Raw genomic sequence first — 20,438 nt, forward strand, 5'->3', positions numbered from 1 at the left:
TCCACAGGGCACCATACAATGCCAACTCCACAGGGCATAGGGGGATGGAGTAAATCCAAGTCCAGAACTCCCAGCTGGATCAGGACATTCTGACCTTATTCCCTTCCTTGCCCGCTTCAGGACCCCACCTGAACACGTCCCACAAGATACCTGTTCCCCTCTCAGGCTCCATGAATGGATTTATTCTGCACTGAAACTGGGTCTGACTGTCAGCAGGGACGCCATCCCCAGTGAAAAACTTATTATATGGTCATTGGTGCGTAACTAAGAGATAGACAACTCCAATTCGCACATCGATACAGAAGTTACTCTTCAGACACACCTAACCCATAGGTGGCCCCACAAGAGGGCCATTTTGGGGCTGTCCTGTGTGGAACACTGCTCTTACATCTGACTGGGGTCCTATCTGCTGGTCATAAAATATGGGGTCCTAGGTGCATTAAAGAACTAGGGCAAGTGAAAATAACAGATTCCAGGATGTATACGGCTGCTGTTACAAGCCACCTGCTCTGAAATGACTTTGTAACCTGGAAATATGACTTCAGTGCCAGTTCTCACTTTCCTCTGGAGCTCTCACCTCTCCTCCAACATCACCTACAACACCACACTACCCTCTGTGCCATGCTGGGGTGCTACAGGCTAACACGTGTCAGGGTCAATGATGAGATGCTGGTCTAATATGCCTAAGTGAGGATGAAAGGTTGTACCTCCAGCCACAGGCACCTCCTTGATACCATGATGGTGTTTTAGGGAGAAGATAGTGGATATGGCACATACAGCATCATAGGACACCATGTAACACCATGCCAGGGTGTGTTGGAATGGAGCATGTCCACATTATAAAGGATGTCTCCTCCACCAGTACAAGGGAATCTTATATCTATGGCTCTGTATAAATGACTGCTAATAATAGTAATAATAATAATAATGCTGTGTTCGTGGCTGAAGGACAGCAGCTCCAACAGCACAGCAGCCCTCATGCCTGTCCAGATTGCTGAGGGGTATCCAGTAGCCACCAATATTCTGTATTCCTGGTTGGTGCATCCATTGTACAGCACTTAGGACTATTTATTCATTAAAGGTGCTTTCTGCTATATTAATTGATAATCATCTGGAATTTGAATCTGTAGCCAAAATACAGATGGTTTTATGCTGTGACAGCCTTGCTGTTCATTAGAGAGTGCGTGGTGGACTTTAGTATAGAAGAGGGGATGAAGAACACAACGAAAAAGGAGAAGTTATTTTACTATAGAAAATACCACCTCTGGTCAGCAGGAAACTAGGGCCTGGGACATTCCTTTCTGGTGGCATGGATTGGGATCATAAATTACGAAGACAGTCACTGCACATTGTCCTTATGGAATTTAAAACAGAGTCTTGATCAGCTGGGCTAGGGGGCAGTGCCATGAAAGGGCTCCTCTGTTAGATCCTTCCCACGCTGACTGAAATCAACAGTGGAGTTGGGGACACACAAGCAGCGCCAGAGGAGGTCAAAGGGCAGTGGCGGGAGCAGCTACAGAGCAGGATGCCTAGACAGCAGCTTCGGAGACTCTTCCATTCAATGAGGTCTTCTGTTTTAGTCCATTGTTCTGAACATTCACCTCTTGCATGGGCTGAGTCATCTGCTGAAAACGCTGTCCAGGAACAAAGAAAGATTACAGGAAGGACACAAGTACCCAGGGGAAAACGAGGAGACCCTTTCACCTCCACCACCTCCACAGGTGGCATGTGGCTGAAGCTGCAGGTCACAGCCCTTCTTTCCAAATTGAAGAGACATCCCTAGTTACAGCAAGAGGGCTACCAAGGGGATAGTGAACACTGAAGGTGATTAGGACAATTGCTCCGGATACCAAACACCTCCATTTGGCAATGTAATCACTTCCCTTTTGCTCTTCTATTATACACAGTTCTCTCTTCTGAACGACAGAGATCACCATTACAAAGTAAGCCAATAGTTACCGCACAGTTGTAGCAGCACCTAGACGCTAAAGCTAGTCAAAAACATTTTTTAAATGACCAAAAATGTCAAGGTTCTTCCCATTTCACAAGGATTCAAAATGGACCCACTTTTCATTTTCTATTCCATTTTTCATTAAGTTCTCATTAAAAATGCTATCCAATGGTTACAGAACACCAAGGAATTTACAGATTATGGCTCTGATCTTGCATGGCTCTTTATGCCAGCATGGGTTCCCATTTATATCAACCTGACAGGATCAAAGTCTAAATGAAACTGAGGTCCATTGGTAGAGCTGTGTCCGGAAGACAGCCAGGGAGATGGAATGTGGGAGAGAACAGTCCCTCAGGCGGAGGGGTGGGGGGCACTCATTGTCTGAGCAGTATGGGATGAAGCTTAGGGGTGAATGGACATGGAGGCTAAATTCCAGGAGGGGAAGTGGTGCTTTAAATTATGGAACATGAGGCAGAGGGGAAGGGGGCCTGAAGTGAATGGACATCATTGACCTGGAGAAGAGCCCCTTCAGGAGAGGGAAGAGCCCCTGTACTCAGACATATCTGAAGTGTTTCTTGCTGGGTGAAGCCCCTGAAATGTTTAGTGAGGCTCTCCTGCCATTCATGTGCTTTTTTCTTATATTCATGCTCAGTAGGATTAAAGTGGCTTATAATCTTTCCTGTCTGTCAAAACCCCTTTATTCTGCATTGACATCTAATTTCACTCCAGCCTCAGCTCTGTTACAAGCTAATCCTCTCTCTCTCTCTCTCTCTCTCTCTCTCTCACACACACACACACAATATCCCTACTGCCACCTGCAGTTTGCTGCTAGTGCAATGGATCATGGAGGCCGGGGGCCTGGGTGTGTGTGTGTTGGCTGCCTCCGAAAAAAGTGACATTCCACTGAACTGGCAAAACGGTCAGTGCACTCGGGGATATCGAGTCTGATAGAGTGAGCAAAGGGAGGGGAAGGTAAATAGAAGCCAATCACACTGTTGTTATTTCTAATTCCCATTGACTGATACTGTCAGTATGCACCAGATGCTGAGAGAGCTCCTGGAGCAACAGATTATAACCGCACTCCGTGGGTCTGCAAGACAGGGATTCAGTGGAAACGTGGATAATCACGTGGACACCAGGTGGGATCTCAGGTTACAGATGGATTCAGAGGCACAACTACAAGGATTCAGCTCACTTAGGGGCAGACTGCGATATCCTTAATCACTTGGTATAGTACAAGTCGCCCTCCTGAAGTCAGTGGAACTACTTGAGGATTTCAATGCTACTCAGTGTGAGTCAGGACATCACAATCTGGCCCTCCCAGCCTGCTCCTGCTCCCAGTGAAGTCAGGAGAATACTGTCCCCAGCTTCAATGGGAATAGAATTGGAACCAAACACAGGGAGGAACTGATGCCCCAATTAGGAGACAAGAAGGGATTTCCCCCCATGGCACATTACCAGTGAGTGGCGGGGAGGGGTGGTGAGTGTTCATACCATCCTATGGAGCTCTGAGCAAGGATCATCTGTAAGGATCAGAGATGGGTCTGAGTGGGGATTGTTCGCTTTGATTTCTCAACACAATTCTCAGCCTATTGCTATCAGTAGAGAGAAGAGTAATGCCCTGTGACTGCCTTTGACTGAATCTCTTTTTCTGGCCCAAAAGAAAATGACATTATGGTGGGGTCTATATTGGTGCAGCACTGGGGCCTCTTTCTGTCTTTCTTTCATTTTTAAAGTGAATTGAATGCCGGTGAAAGATAGGAGACTGACAGCCCTTTTTATCCATGAGACAGCCAGTTCCAGTGCAAACCTCCCTCACCAATAGACCTTGGCTCTGAGCTAGTTCAGGCTTCATGCTCATTCAGAATGTGGCATCTTTGCTGAGATTGCCTGTTAGTGACATTCATAGCTAGAACCGGGCAGGAACTGGAATTTCCACCTTTTCAAACATTTGCTTTCATTCCAAATCGGAACAAAAAAGAATTTAGAAATTTCCCATGAAACAAGATGTATGAAAAGGTTTCGTTCCAGGACAGTCAAAAACCATTTCCTTTTGATTTTGACTTTTTTTGAAAAAAATAAATAAATTATAATATAAAATAAATTTCAAAATGAAAAGTCAAAATGTTCCATTTCCGAAATGGTCCAGACAGAATGCTCTGACCTTCGCAAAACTCATCATTTCAATTTCTTTTTTCAAAACAAAATTTTGTCAGAATCAACATGTCCCCTTGGAAAGTTGTGTTTCTGACAGAACAGCATTTTCCAATGGGAAAACATTCTGTTGGAAGATTTTCAAACATCTCTCTATGTAACAGTGCTATGCTGATATGGACAGCAGTCTGCTAGGAATGGGACCAAGAGCCCCTTGACTTGTTTCACATAAGACACCAAACAGGAATGAGAAGGTAACAATTTTTGGTAACTACTGACCTATGAGGGATTGTAGCCAAGAGGTAAAGGCACATATCTCCTTACCCCAATCCTCTAAGGCATTCATTTGCCTCAGTGAGGAAGGGCTTTCTATTAGCTTACATGGAATGTGTCGTGCAGGACGTAGTAGAAAGCATAAGGAGCAGATCAGAAGAGCGCAGAGGGTATTGGGGGATGAGGAGGGAGTATTTGGGAAGTCCTGGTTTACAAAGACCACAGGAGTCAATACACTGACACAGGGGCTGCGTGAAGTTTATAGTGGGTTGCTGGTGGGAAATTCCCTCTGGACAGATAATTGAGCAGAGGCAGAAGTTGGAAAGTTGCTTTTACCTGCCTGATGGTCCCCTCGGAGGTGAAGAAGTAGTACAGCATATAGCCCGGAATCAGCACCATGGAAGACAGAGCCATGAGCCAGCCGATGCCCTGTCCCCATGGGGGATAGACATATTTCCCCAGAGTCAGAGGGGTCATTTCAACCACACTGAAGAAGAAAACACCCTGAAGAAACAGGATCAGCAGTCACAGCATAGTATGGCACAAGCAGAAATATTCATTGACTTTGTCCTTTTGAGAGTTCCCTAAATTCTCACTATGAGTTATAGTCAATAATCACGCACCATTCCCAACAGCTCCCCCCCCGAGCCAGAGCTCCCGCACCGTTCCCAACAGCTCCCCCCGCAAGCCAGGGCTCCCACACCATTCCCAATAGCTCCCCCACCCCGAGTCAGAGCTCCCGCACCATTCCCAACAGCTCCCCATCTCCCCAGCCAGGACTCCTGCACCATTCCCAAGAGCTGCCCCCAAGAGCCAGGGCTCCTAGACCAGTCCCAACAGCTACTCCCACAGCCAGGGTTCCTGCACCAACTGCACCTTTCTCTCTAATCTTCTCATTCCACCAGAGACTGTTTCTACCCCATTTCCTACAGCAATTCTGGCTGAGACAGGCTGAGAATCCATGGTAATGTTTTCCCCATGGTCAGTGCCCCTAAAGGTCCCTGCCCAAGCCAGGGCACTTACACCCCTCCCTACTTCAGCTTCTGCTGCACACCACACTCCCAAACTATTTCCTAAACAGCTTCCTCTTAGCTGATTCTCAGGAGCTAGGAACTTCCCACACCCAGCATTCCCGCGGCAATCCCAATAGCACCTCCTGCTGGGAGAGGAAGGATTGGAGGGGGGAGCGGAGGAGCTGAGAGCTCATCAGTGCCAATTCTATTATATCTGAAAGTGCCTCCTGCTGAGAGAGGCTTGAGAGGGGCTGAGGCTGGAGCTAGAGTGTCTGAAAGTTTTCTCCACAGCCAACAATGATTTTTAAAGTCATAAATCACCAGTTCAGCTTCTGAAATATCAAACACAGGAGCAACATATTACTAACTGCATGTTCTAGGCCAAGCTCCCCCCTCTCTTCTGAGAGTCATTTGCAGGGATTCAGGTGGGAGAATAAAAGAGGCTCCGCATATTTCTTTTCCTGCCAGTCGCTTTGACTCTTCTTAGGACCAACTTGAGGTTAATGCCAGGTCTGGATTTGGATCGGAGTTACCTAGATTAAAAATTTAGTGTTTCCCCCACCCACAGAATGATCCCAGTGAGGTGGCCCTTCTAGATCAACCTCCCCAAAGAGAGTTGCTTTGTTCTCACCACGCAAACGAGGGGAGTGAAGAAGGCCCAGCAGAGCTTCCACCAGCTGCAAGGTTGGTAGCCAATCATCTCTTCAATGTTCATGTAAAACCTGTTCGCACCTACAGTGAGAAATGCGTGTTAACAGCAGCAATGATATCTCAGCACCATTCTCATCACCTCTGTCCAGAGACCCAACACAGAACAGGAGAAGGAGGACATGTGAGATCAGAGAGGCAAGCAGACATTTAAGGTGAGCGTGGAGAAGTGTAACACTCACTCCCCAGATAAAATGTAGAGGCCATGGACACAAACACTGGACTGGGATCTTAACAGGTACCTGGATAATTTTATGACCACTAAAAACATCTACAGCTTCCCAAGCTAAGACAGTGATAGTAATCAAGTAACAAAGGTCTAGATCGTAAGCTAGACTAGGTCATAGATTGACCTTGGAGGGATCAAGAAGGAATTCCTCAATACCCCAGCACTGCACAATTGGATGGGCAAGTTACTGAAGAGGGGGGACTCTGGTCTCCCTCTGAAGCATCAGGCATTGGACACTGCCAGGATACCAGGGCAGATGGCTCAGCAGTCAGATTTGGCCTAACAAATTCTATATTCATATCATACCCTCGAGAAATCCAAATCTAGAGGCCTGTGCATATTTCCATTTGTATGGGAATCTCTGTGAACATGTGCTCAGCTGAGTGGCTGTCTGAGGAAGCAAGATGAGTGTCTCCCCGGGGTTTTTTCAAAAGCTTTCAGCTTTGGCCCAACACTGTAGTCAATTGTCAATCTCCCACTGACTTCAATGGCTAGTGTTGAGGGCTTTTGAAAATGGCATCTTCTGTGCCTGTAGATAAGCAGCAAAGGAACAAGGTGAGTTGCTCTTACCATAACACCAGGAAATTGAGATGGTCTCAAAGAAGACGAGGAAGAGAAGACACATGCCGCTGGCTGAATAATAATCAAACAGCTTGAAGACATAAATGCCACCCTGAGGAGACAAAGCCAAGGGGAGGGGGCCTGGTTATGGAGTACAGCCTGGGTGGGGAGCTGAGGATTAATATCATCAATACTTTTCTCTAATCATTTTGCCTTTGTATGTCAATTTCCTTGGCCTATGGAAGCCAACAAAGATGCATCATTTTGTTATAATCTAATTCCTGCCATTTTAACAGACGTACTCTGGAATGTGGTCAAGGAGTGAGTGTTCAGGCCTGGCTGAGGGTGGGGAGAGAAGCAGGACTCTCGCGTGGCTGCCTTCCCCCTCTAGTGTGAGGTGAAGCCACTTTGTAAAATGAATCCATTCTGTCCCTCCTGCTGCACATCAGATGTCTCTGCAGACGTTCCATGTTATGTGACTCATCCAGCATGAAGTCACAAAGTGGGAAATCCAAATCCTGGCCTCCATGTCACTGATCCGGGTCCCGAAGTCCGCACACAGAGCCTGGGCCTCACTGCCATACACCCAGTATACAGATCTCTGCATTAGGTCACTCACTAGGGCATGTAAACATGGAGCCTGGGCCTTAGTGTCACTGCCTCGGAGCCCCACCAGACCTGCTCTCTTTTGGTTTATCTCAGTCTTCTGCGTAGAGAATGTGTCACCCTCCACGGCATAGGCCCATCCTGGAAGCAACAGGAGTCCCAGCTAGACTGACCACAAGGCTGATGGTAACTTACTGAGATTTAATGTGGAGACTGCAGCTTGCTGGACAGATGACTGTGCTGGGCAAATCCCAGACCAGCAGTGGCCCTAGTGCCTTTCATGGACAATGGCCCTTCCCCCAGGCTTCTTCTGCTGCTGTTATACAAGGAGGTGGATGGAAGAGCACCAGGAACAGGCGCTGGAGTGAGCACAGGGAGAGGTACCTGGGTGATGTTGGAGAATCCGACAATGTAGGAGATAAGACAGACCACAGCAATGAAGAGCTTCTTCCTGGCCCTGAGGAGATAGGGATACTCATCTATCAGGGCTGTGACAAACCCCTCCACGGTGCAGAACTGCAGGAGGAAAGACACACACACACAAATACATCACCACCCTCTGCATTCCCTTGAAACACTCCTCCTCCTCCTTCCCTCACTCCCCCGGCATGGTGCCACCTCCCTCCCCTCTGGAGAACGCACCACCTCTCAGCCTGGATTTGTGTCACTTCTTCTATCTCTGTGTCCAACCGACCACTGCTTCCCTGCTGCCTGGAGGCGGTGGATGACCTCACCTACACCTCATTTCCTGTAAGTGCTCCAGCATGTAGTGACGGTGCTGAAGGGCCACCACGCTGAAGCCTGGTGTGTGTGTGTGTCAAAATCCGTTCCTTCCACCTGACTGCAGGAGTTACCACAGGTAGCTGGATGATGATTGGTGTTGTGGAGAAGGAAAGGGGCTGGTGTGGAAGTGAAGGGGAGGGTGGCTGAGAGGGAGGACTGGATATGCCAAGTCATGGGGAGAAGGTAGGGGGAAATAGAGAAGGGCATGGGTATGGGAGACCATCAAGTGGGGAAAGATATGGGTGTGGAAAGCTATGGGCAAGAGGGGAAACGACAAGGGAACTGGAAGTCACTTCAGATTAAGAGTGGTGTATGGGAGGAGAGGGAAGTGGGCACAGGAAGTCTCTGGAGCAGATGTGCCTGGGGAAGTCCTAGGGGAGTTGTGTGAGGAGTAGTGGAGGGGGAGAGGAAGTCTGAAGCAGTAAATACCAACAGGATACAAACTTCTCCATGTCCTAACTAGACCACATGGAACACACAGGAAGAGATGGCGAAATTGTGCGATGCTCCTAGTGCAATCCACGTAACATGGTATCTTGTTTCATGATGATTACTGACACATAGTAGATCTAAATGCCAGAGCAGAAGCATGGTCTAGTGGCTTGTGCACCTGGCTGGGAACTAGGCGGCCTCAAGGTCTAATCCTGACACTGATGTGCCATATGACCTTGGACAAGTCATTAAGGCTAAAGGTTTCAAACCTGGATGCCTAAAGTTAGACACCCAAATAGAACATTTAGGCACCTAAATAAAAATGGCCTGATTTATAGCCGTGCTGAGCTCCTGCGGTTCCCACTAATGTCAGCTGGAGTTGCGAGTGCTCCATACCTCTGAAGAGCAGGCCGTTGCGGTGTTTCCTCTTTGACATTGCTTAGGCTGCTGGTGTGCTGAGTCCACTGCCTATCGTGCTGGCCAATAGTGTCTCATTGTTTCCTTGTCCTCACCCCTCCCCTCCCATCGGTCTGTCTGTCTCCATCTGTTATCTCTGGTTGTATATTCAGAGTATAAGATCTTTGGGGCAGGGACAGTCTTTTGTTTTGTGTTTGTGCAGCACCTAGCACAATGGGAGTCTGAGGTCTGTGATTGGGGCTCCCAGGCGCTAGCATAATACAAATAATAAATAATAATTGTTATTACTCTGTGTACTCACTTCCTTCTTTCTCTTTACAGTGGCTTTGGTGTGTTTTCTGAAATGTTTCCCTTTCCTCAGTATATTGTTGTGTCTCTTCATTATTCCTGTTGCTTTTCGATTATCGGCGTCTGCCCCCCCATCCCAAACCTGAGTTGGTGATCCTGTTATTTCCTGTTTCTTATTTCCATTCCTGATTCTCCCCCACTCTTTCCCCCCACCCCCTTGTCGGGGTCTGGTCACGCCATCAATGGTGGGGCAGGAGACTCCGTAGAATATTGAGTCACTGACAGGCTGGCACCTCACATCAATTAGCAGACAAGAGAGTTTTCCCACAGCCCAAGGGGCATTCAGCCCCCACCACAGGATACAAAGAACTCGCACTGGCTTCCGGGAGAGCTCCTTGTATCATGCAGGAGAAGACGGTGGCCCAAAGGGAGTTTAATTGCAGAAAAACAGCTGTGCAGCGGATAGGCTTGTGAGTGGGTGTTTCTGCTCTGCAGGACTCTGATTCCATCAGCGAGAAATGCTCATGAATAACCTGTAAGAGATGGCATCACATGGGACACACGCGGGCTTGGAATCACAAGGTGCCACTAACTCCCCTGGTGGAGCAAATGCCTGACCTGGAAACTGGTAGTTAAAAGGAATCATTAGCATATTATGCAAGAGGGTCTAGATGCAAGAGAACTAAACCCACGAGTGAAAACGGGTGCGTGTGTCTGGGCGTATCAATGTATGCCACTGCAGCTGTGAATAAGAATTTGCGATGTCCCTCATGGCGTAGTAAATACACAAAGGATTCTTTACTGATGCTACTGGACACAGACAGACCCTGTTATTCCCCTTGACTCTCCAGCAACCTGTGCTGCCTAGTGTCACCAAAAGCAGTTCTCCTTAAGCCCAGGTGTGACCAGGCTGAGTCCCGACTCTGTCCTCCCCAGAGCACACAGATCCGGAGTTAGGCCCCGATTCAGCAAAGTGCTTAACACATTCTTCACTTTAAGCACATGCTTAAGGGTTTTGTTGAACCGGGATGGATTTAAGCGCATGTTGAAAGTTAAACATGTGCCTAAGTGCTTCACTGAAATGGGTCCTGAGGCACAATTTTTAAAGGTATTTAGGTGTTGCACTGCTTAGCATTGCAATGCCTAGCTGATTTAGGAGTCTAAATCCCCTTGAGAGTCGATAGGATTTAGGGTTCTAAGTGCCTAAACCCCTTTGGGAATGAGATTTAGGCTCCTAAATCAGTTAGGTGTTCAACACTGAGCGCAGCAACATCTTACTGACCAAAGACCCACCTCTCCCCCCCTTCATGGGGTTTGGTTTTATTGGTAGCTGATAAACATTACCAGAACATAAACCTCAACCTTAGCTTCCCTCCCAAGCTTGGGTGTCCCTCCAGGACCAACTCTGCCCTCTCTCCAGGGAACCACAGCGACCTCCCTTCTAGCCCCGGTGCAATAACGAGCTACACCTGCTACAATGAGCCAGCAGAACTTCAGCAGCCTTCTGAAGGGTTCTAGCACCTGTTAAGGGTGTGGTTTGACACAAGAGCCTTACCACCTTGCTGCACCTGGCCTGGACTAAGCAGTCATGGACTGGGCTGCTGACCGTCCTGTAGAATATGTTCCTGTGCACAGCCAAGGCTTTCTGAGAACATGTGGGGCCTAATTGTCAAAAACGGCAGCCTGAAGTACTTGTGCAATTGCACACTTGCATTTGTGTGCTCAGTTATCGCAACACATGCAAATCAGGAGCCTGTGTGTACTAATGACTAGCCAGGCACCTAACCTACCTATTTGCATGCACAGTTGTTACTGCATGAGCAAATGTAGGCATATTTTTTTGCATGCAGAAGCCGGCATCGTGGGTTCTACACTGTATGTGTAAATCATACACTGAATGAGGAAATCTCCAGTACGCAGATAGAAACCCTCAACATCTATTTATCTGTTTTTTCTAAATGCTTGTTTTGCTTTTGATGCCTCATGCACCCCCTCCCCCAGGCACTGACAGCCCCCTCAGAGCTCCAGGTCCTGTGAGACTGACAGTCATATGGGACTCTAAGTTTTTCAGGTGATATTTGAGAAGCAAAGGCATCAATAATTCCACACAGTGCTTAGGAGACTTATTGTCATGTATCGAACTATTTACGAGAGCCGAGTGAATGATCCATAGAGAATAGTTCTGTCAGTGAACGTAGCTACTTTGGGAACATTTCCTCATTATTTGAGATTATTTGCCAAATAATATCTGCAATAAGTCCCGGTCTGAGCTGTTCGGTGGGAGCATTCAGCATGTGAAGCTCCAGCTGGGTTGATTAGATTTGATTGGACATTAGGTGTGACAGTTTGGGGAATATGTCTGCGTCCATTTATGAATTTCATGTGGTTTTATGAACGCTATCTGTAATTGCAACCAGTTTGTTATTGTAGATCAGATCATCCATTTTGCAGCATTTTGTAGTGGAGAGGCTATGTAGGGGCGAGGGGAGGGAGGGAGGAAGGAAGATGTGACAGAGCAATCAAGGGCCATCAACACTGAGCAAATTTCCCCTGCTCAAACAATAGGGTTTCTGTCAGCAGGGCCTTTGGCTTTGAATGGACTCTCTTCACAGAAATCTGTCTGGGGAGAGGAGGAGCTGGAATCCCACCCCTCCCCCTATCTAATCCAATCTTTTTGACAAGGTAGTTGCTTTCTAAGCCAAGGAAGCCATTTCATCACCAGGTACAGAAGGCAAGCTGGAGTGAGTGGAGGAAGGAAGGACTTTACCTCCCCTAAGGCCTTGAACCAAACCCAGAACTCACAAACAAAACTCTCTTGTGCTTTTTAAGAGTAAGGGGTGTGTGTTTATGTTTAAGAAATCCCTTTACTAAGCCTGTTTCCTTGTTTTACTTACACATTGCCCTGAAGGGGTTAACTAGAAACCAGAGCTCCCACCACCAGGTGGGCTCTACAGGGAACTTGTTTAAGTCTTGGTCTACACTTAAAATTTTGATCAACATAGCTACAATGCTCAGGGGTGTAAAAAATCCACACCTCTGAGCACCATAGCTAAGCCGACCTAACCTCCGATGTAGACGCAACAAGGTTGACAGAAGAATTCTTTCATCAGCCTAGCTACTGCTGCTCGGGGAGGTGGATTACCTACAGCAACAGAAAAACCCCTTCCATCGCCGTAGGAAGCATCTGCTCTATGGCTATTATGTCACTACCTGGACCCAGGGACTAGGAAGCATGTAGGATTCAGCAATCAGATCCCATCACAACTGGCTGGTGTCCCTCCAGAGAGTGGGACTAGACCAGGCCATGGCACAAGGTTTCCTATAAGGTGTGGGCTTTCTCCTGCACTGCCCCATACGCACAGAATGCTCTCACAGAATTAACTGGGAAGGGCACTATCATCTTCCCCTTCCAAACCCACTGCTTCTGTAAGCCTTTCAAGGAATCAGCCAGTGTCTGGTGATTTGGATGTGTCACTCAGGAATAGCTGATATTTCCTTTGATAAAGTAAGCTAACTTGCCTGTGTCTGTACTATACCCGGTACAATAGGGCCAGGAGCTACTGCAGTACAAAGAAATCCTGGTGCCTGTGTTCTCTGACTCTGAGTGGTATCTCTTGGAATCAGGTCTCACAATTCCTATTGCCAAATTCACCTTCTATAAATAGTCTCTAGTAGTTGCTTAAAATTTCCTTTGTACGTGGACATTCCTGCCAGCAAACTCATTCAGCAGAAATGAATACTTGCAGATCCCAGACAAATAAGGGGCATCGGAGAGGCAGCATGAGCCAGTGGATGGGGAACTGGCCCAGGGGACCTTGAATTTATTCCCAGCTCTGCCACTCACCTGCTGGGTGACCCCGAGCAACACTTCACCTCCCCGTGCCTCCATTTCCCCTCACACCTTTTTTCTGTTTTGTCTATTTGGATCGTAAGATCTTCAGAGCAGGGACTGTCTCCTATTATGTATTTGTACCTGCCTAGCACAAGGAGGGCCTGATCTTAGTTGAGTTCTCTAGATGCTATCTTAATGCCAATAACAATGAAAAACAAAGCAGGAGGGGAACCGAATGTAGGAGTGGGCTGATAAAGTTTGCGGATGACACAAAGTTGGGAGGCATTGCCAACTCGGAGAAGGATCGGGATATTCTGCAGGGAGACTTGGATGACCTTGTAAATTGGAGTATTAGTAATAGGATGAGATTTAATAGTGAGAAGTGTAAGGTAATGCATTTAGGGATGACTAATAAGAATTTCAGTTATAAGCTAGGGACGCATAGGTTAGAAGTGACTGAGGAGGAGAAGGACCTCGGAGTCCTGGTTGATCGCAGGATGACTATGAGTCGGCAATGCGACGTGGCTGCGAAAAAAGCTAATGCGATCTTGGGATGCATAAGGAGAGGTATTTCTAGTAGGGACAGGGAGGTGCTGCTTCCGTTATACAAGGCGCTGGTGAGACCTCACTTGGAGTACTGTGTGCAGTTCTGGTCTCCTATGTTTAAAAGGGATGAACTGAAACTAGAACGGGTACAGAGAAGGGCAACTAGGATGATCCAAGGAATGGAAAACCTTTCCTATGAAAGGAGACTCGAGGAGCTTGGTTTGTTTAGCCTAACCAAAAGAAGGCTGAGGGGGGATATGATTGCTCTCTTCAAATATATCAAAGGGATAAATACCAGGGAGGGGGAGGAATTGTTTCAGCTCAGTGCTAATGTGGACACGAGAACGAATGGATATAAACTGGCCGTGGGGAAATTTAGGCTTGAAATTAGACGAAGGTTTCTAACCGTCAGAGGGGTGAAATTTTGGAACAGCCTTCCGAGGGAAACGGTGGGGGCGAAAGACCTCTCTGGCTTCAAGATTAGGCTAGATAAGTTTATGAAGGGAATGGTTTGATGGGATTACATGATTCTAATCAATTAGGCAATAACGGCCATCACTGGTAAAATGAGGGTCTGGCTAGAGATTCTTGCCTATATGCTCGGGGTTCTGCTGATCGCCATATTTGGGGTCGGGAAGGAATTTTCCTCCAGGGTGGATTGGCAGTGGCCCTGGAGGTTTTTCGCCTTCCTCCGCAGCATAGGGCAGGGGTCGCAAGCTGGAAGATTCTCTGCGACTTGAAGTCTTTAGATCACGATCTGGAGACTTCAACAGCAGAGCTAAGGGAAAGTGGGGGGGTCAGCTTTTGTGGCCTGCATCATGCGGGGGGTCAGACTAGATGACCATATTGGTCCCTTCTGACCTTAAAGTCTATGAGTCTATGAGTCTATGATTCAAGTATTTATCCAGGTGAACATTCTTAGATTTGAGGTATCCACCCAGCTCTGCTGTTTACCCAGAAACGTTTTTTTTCAGGCACCTGAGCCTGCCTAATGCTGCATTCCCATCCCAGCTCAGTGTGCTCTCTATGGGCTGAGGAGTACACAAGCCCTCCGCAGACCCCAACCAAAAGAGAGCTTTTACAGGATTAGTTGGTTGGCTACCTGGCTATTTTGATGCTCACGTTATCAAAAATTATGCAAGTTATCATGTGCAAAATACATAAGTACCATCCAGTCCCTTCTTTTTTGGTGTGTGTGAGTTGGGATCTTCTGGTACACCCTGATATTGCCCCCTCCAGTGTCCTCACAGGATATTCTTGTAGAGCCACAACTCACGTTCCTCTGGCAGGAAAGAGGTCTGGCTGTAGCTCGTCTGGAACCTCGCTGCCAGTACTAGCGAGAGCACCAGCCAGACGCTGTGCCTGCTCCCTCTGTGACATTGCCAGCCGCTTTTACCCAGGGTGCTTGAGAAACTGAGAACACTTTCACTGCCACTAGGGTTGTCTCTTTTTACTAGAGATGGGGCTGAGGCGAAACACTAAACATCCCCAAATTCTGGAAGAGTTCAGAGCCAAGCCTAGCTCTCTACCTCTGCCCTGTCACTACTTTTTGAAATGTGGCTCATTAGCATTGCACCAGCACATTGTGATGCGACTGACTCTTGGCACATCGCATAGACATGCTCTTTCCCAGGCTCAGGACTGAGGAAATTGCGGACGACAAACTGAAATAGCAAAACTTTTCACAGAATAGGAGACCATGGTGCATCATGGGAGATGTAGTCTGTCCAAGGAGCTGAGCCCATATAGAAGGACAATGAGGGCATAAGATACCTAAACTACAACTCCCATGAGGCACCTTGGGAGCTCAGGTGTATGCAAATTAACATCTGAATTTTTCATTTGAATGAAAAAGAGCTTTCAAAAGAGACTGACGGGGAAATGGTGGCCCCAGGTAGTGATCAGGCCCCATCATGCTAGGCACTGTGCACAGACAGAATAAAAAGATGGTTCCTGCCCACTACCCATTGCCCATCAGCAAATGGGAGATTACCCCACAAATAACTAATTATATGGATGGGACAGATTGAAGTCTATAGGAGATCAGCCACAAAAGAATTGCGATAGGAAAGGGACTTATTAAGGCAGGATGGGAGGTCACCTCATATACAACTGGTTATGTGGACAGGGCTCATCAGGAGTACAGGAGATCGCTCCACTGAATATCTGCCCAGAATGGAGGATCTCATTGCTGAGTGAGAGAAATCACTCTATACAGGACCTACGTTCCCTGTAAGCTGTGCGGCTGGGAAGCCGCTCAGCAGGCTATCAAGTGCGGGGAGTTCAGGTGTCCCTCCCCCCACTGCTGTGTGCTGGCCCTGCCCTGGAGCTGCTCCCAGGAGCCTCCTGCTTGCTGTGCAGAGCAAGGGGGTGGGGTGCTAATGTCAGGGTGTCCCCCTCCTCCTGTACACCATTTCCACAGAGCCGGGGGCGGAGACACACAATAAGGCTCAGGACGGAGGGAGCTTGCTGGTAGCTGCTGCTGTGCCTGAACTTGCTGATCTACTTAAAAGGGCAGCATATTTAAAGGGGCAACACACTTCTCTGTCTGTCTCTCTCACACACACACACACACACACACACACACACACACACACACACACACACACACACACACGGTGTGCGTCTGTCTCTCTCACACACACACACACACACACACACACACACACAGTCTTTCACACTCACCTCCCAACACATACTTGTATTGTTGTTGTTACTTCTTGATACTTCTTTCAAAGTGTGTTATTTTAGTGTTTTGACTGGTCTATGCATTTCATAACTTTTATTTCTCTCTTACACTTACATTTAATTCTTTGAGTAGTGAGTTCTAAAATGCCTAACCTGTCCTGGCTGAAGTAATTATCCCTATGGTAACTTTTTAAAAATATATATTATATCTAGGTTTTTGGTTTCTATTGGTGGCGCACATCCGCACATTACCTCAATATGGTGCACATAACAAAATTCATTCTGCACATGGATGGAAAAAATTAGATGGAACACTGTACAGGACTGACAGAGGAGGATAGACAACTGTCATCCGTGGCGGTTCTCATCTAACCACAACTTTGCTTCTTACCCACTTTCCCCGATGTGTTGTCTCACCTGGCTGTCAAGGCCTAACATCATTAACATGGAGAAGAAGAGAATCGACCAGAGAGGGGACATGGGCAGCTGCGTGACAACCTGTGGGTAGGCGAGGAAAGCCAGTCCTGGACCTACCAGAATGAAAACGTATTGAATAGTTTATATTTCTAACGCGCTTTAACAATGAGGCATGTCAGAGCTCAGTACGACTATTAAACCGGGAGATGGCAACAGCAAAAACTTGCCAATATTTTAATATGGGCTCCACGAAAATCTGCCCCCTTGGCCTGTGCTGCACAAAGGAGGGGTGAGGGACTTGAGAATCCATTCATCTTTTCCCCCATTTAAACAACAATGCCATTTTGTTACCATAATCAATGAGGCAGGAACAGACTGGGAGATCAAACGTTTTCCTGGAAATGCATATACTTTGCTACTGAGAATTAGGGTTGGTCAAACAATTTCCAACAGGATTTTTTCGGTCCCAAAATGCCATTTAGTCAAAATTGAAACTTTCTGGGGAAACATGTCGATCGCAATGAAATTTAGTTGGGGGGGAGGAGGGGGGAAAATAAAAAAAAAAAAAGACCCTCTTTGATAAGGTTGAAAATGGAATTCAGAACAAAAATGTCAGAATTTCCCAGAAAAAGGAAACATTGAGTTTCAGTCAGCTCTTGTGAGAATACTGATCGGATCAGAGCTTAGCTACTCCCTGGGAAAGCTCTAACAAAGGGCTACGCCCATAAAGAGCCTCCTTAAGTGCAGCAATCCTGAGCAATAGACAATCCAGGTGTAGTACAACAAACCTCAGAATTTCCTGTGTTGGGAACCTGAGAGGAAAGAGCACCTGAGTCTATCAGGAATAGGCTTCCCAAATTCCTCTGGGACCCAGGCCATTCCTCACATCTGTTCAGCTTGGCAAAGAATTTGCCAAATGGCTCATTCCCAATCTCCTGAGCCATCCAGTCCTACAACTCTGTACGATCTCAGGAAATTGAATTACACACTTGTGTCCCAGTCAGGAAGGCTCAGTGAGAACACCATGCTGATTGACAAAATGCTGTTCACTATGATCACATTCTGAACATTTGGAACCTGTTTTCTTTTTTGGAGTCATTTTCACTCACTTCTTGGGCCAGATCTTCAGACGTGAAAACTGGCATTGCTGCATTGAAGGCAGTCGGGGCTCTGGTCTCGTAAGTTTAATAGAATTAGTTGTGCACAATATATAAAAATTCTCCTCCAAAACTGGCCTTATTCTCCTCTCATTTACACCCCGTAACTCCATTGAGCTTCAATGGCATTACAAAGGGTATGAGTTCGCAGTGTTGTTAGGGTAGGGGGAGAAACAGAGGCTAGAGAGGTGAAGTGACTTGTCCAAGGTGACATAATAGGTCAGTAGCAGAGCTGGAAATAAAACCCAGCTTTCCTGACCCCCATGCCAGTGCCCCACCCACTGGATCACACTGCTAGTCTGAACACTACACACGCAATGTCTGCTTACCTGAAGATGCCAGCTCAGCGATTGACTTCTTGGTGATGTGACCCATGAAGCCAACAATGGAGAAAATGACAAATCCTGCAAATATGCTGGTGGTGGAATTTATACAGCAGACGATGATTGAGTCTCTAGAAAAGCAAACAGAGATGTGAGAAAACCTTCTGCATTTCTGGTCCAGTCAGTGAATCAGAACAGGATCGGAGTTAGGGGATGAGGTGAGGGTGAAAATAAGGCCTGAGTGTAACACCAACAGACCCCAGTCGTCGGCGGGCGGAACCGAATCTGGGACCTCTGGAGCCTCTACTGCATGAGCTAAAAGCCAACTAACTCTTAACTAAGGCTGTAGAGTAGACTCATTTTATCTCTCTCTCTACGTGGCCTCGGTGCCACTAGATGGGACAGAACACCACACCCAGAAGGTGTGTGGGTTACATGAGGAGGCATGTTACCATGCTGTGGACAGGTGACCGTGAGAGGTGAAGGTCAGAGGTGGGGTGGGTAACTTGGTGATGTCCTGTGGCCAGAAGATATTCAGATATGAGGATCAGTGGTGAGGCCTGGGTTGCGTGCTGGTGAATTACAGACCGTACAGCATCAGGTACTATGGGCCAGATTGTGAACCCCTTACACTGGAGAGTAGTTACTCACAGGAGTAGTCTCGGTGACTGCAATGGGAATACCCCTGTGACTAAACGCTTTCCAATGTCACACAGGGGTTCACAGTTTGCCTCTGTGTGTCTTTCTGATTGTAGAGGTATTTGAAGAATACTGACTTGTATACATTGTTATGGAAGGAGTTATAGCTTCCCAGGGCAATCAGAGATCCCAACCCCAGTCCATAGGAGAAAAAGATCTGTGTGGCTGCATCCATCCAGACCTGCAAAGGAAGAACAAGCCATGACTCAATATTCCGTAGCAGTGTCAGAACATTCTGCATAATCCAATCTGTCCATCTAGCTCTCTAGATCTTCTTTGAACAATAACTTATCGTGTCTAAAGCATGTAGCAGGGGAAGTGTGGCAGGGGGGACAGTGAAAATGTTGATTTTGATGAAGTTTTAGGTAAGAGACTACACTGGGGTGGGCAAACCTTTTGGCCTGAGGGCTGAATTGGGGTTCCAAAACTGTATGGAGGGCCGGGTAGGGAAGGCTGTGCCTCCCCAAACAGGCTGGCTCCCGCCCCCTATGTGCCCCCTCCCACTTCCCGCCCTCTGACTGTCCCCCTCAGACCTCCGACCCAACCAACCCTCCCCCCGCTCCTTGTCCCCTGATCGCCCCCTTCCAGGACCCACCCCAACCACCACTCCCCAGGACCCCACCCCCTATCCAACCCCCCTGCTTCCTATCCTCTGATTGCCCCAGCCCCTATCCACATCCCCACCCCCTGACAGGCCCCCCGAGATTCCCATGCCTATCCAACCCCTCTGTTCCCCATCCACTGACCCCTCCCCCAGAACCTCCGCCCCATCCAACCGCCCCCTGCTCCCTGTCCCCTGACTGCCCCCCGGGACTCCCAGTCCCTTATCCAACCCCCCCACTCTCAGCCCCCTTACCATGCCGCTCAGAGCACCAGGACTGGTGTAGTGTATTAAATTAAAGTTTTTTACAACAGCAGTTTCTTACAGTCTATCCATATCAATAACTGCTACAGATAGCACATTTCTACATGTAGCAATTTCACACACACTATAGTGCAAGAAACTGCTACCTGTAGGCATTTGCTACATCAGGTAGCAGTTTTATACAATAGCAGTTTCTTACAATGTTATGTATCAGTAACTGCTACCAGTAGCACATTCTTACTGAGAGCAGTTTAATACATTACACCTGCAGCTGCAACACTCCTCCCCCCCAACCCCCGGCCAGAGCCAGCCATGCAGTCTCACAGCCCCGCTGCCCGGCAGGAGCTCACAGCCCAGAGCGCTGGCAGCATGGCAAGCTGAGGCTGCGGGGAGGGGCCGGGGGCTAGCCTCCCCGGCCGGAAGCTCAAGGGCCGGGCAGGACGGTCCCACGGGCCGGATGTGGCCCACGGGCCGTAGTTTGCCCACCTCTGGACTA

At 47.8% G+C, this 20,438-nt stretch overlaps 1 protein-coding gene across 1 annotated transcript in view; it reads right to left on the reverse strand.

The window, feature by feature from the left end:
• Positions 1–1,529: 1,529 nt before the first annotated feature.
• LOC112119340 (sodium- and chloride-dependent GABA transporter 1) overlaps positions 1,530–20,438 on the reverse strand; it is a 36,407-nt gene continuing 17,498 nt past the window's right edge. Inside the window, exons 7-14 of the mRNA XM_024217962.1 lie at positions 19,155–19,258; positions 18,385–18,509; positions 16,899–17,011; positions 7,880–8,011; positions 6,899–7,001; positions 6,023–6,123; positions 4,715–4,882; positions 1,530–1,634 (exon numbers count right to left, since the gene is read on the reverse strand). Of these exons, the coding sequence (XP_024073730.1) occupies positions 1,530–1,634; positions 4,715–4,882; positions 6,023–6,123; positions 6,899–7,001; positions 7,880–8,011; positions 16,899–17,011; positions 18,385–18,509; positions 19,155–19,258 (951 nt within the window). The remainder of the gene's footprint in view (positions 1,635–4,714; positions 4,883–6,022; positions 6,124–6,898; positions 7,002–7,879; positions 8,012–16,898; positions 17,012–18,384; positions 18,510–19,154; positions 19,259–20,438) is intronic.

This window comes from Terrapene carolina, unplaced genomic scaffold (assembly GCF_002925995.2).
Source record: "Terrapene carolina triunguis isolate 2854851 unplaced genomic scaffold, T_m_triunguis-2.0 Scaffold247, whole genome shotgun sequence".
Taxonomy (NCBI): domain Eukaryota; kingdom Metazoa; phylum Chordata; order Testudines; family Emydidae; genus Terrapene; species Terrapene triunguis.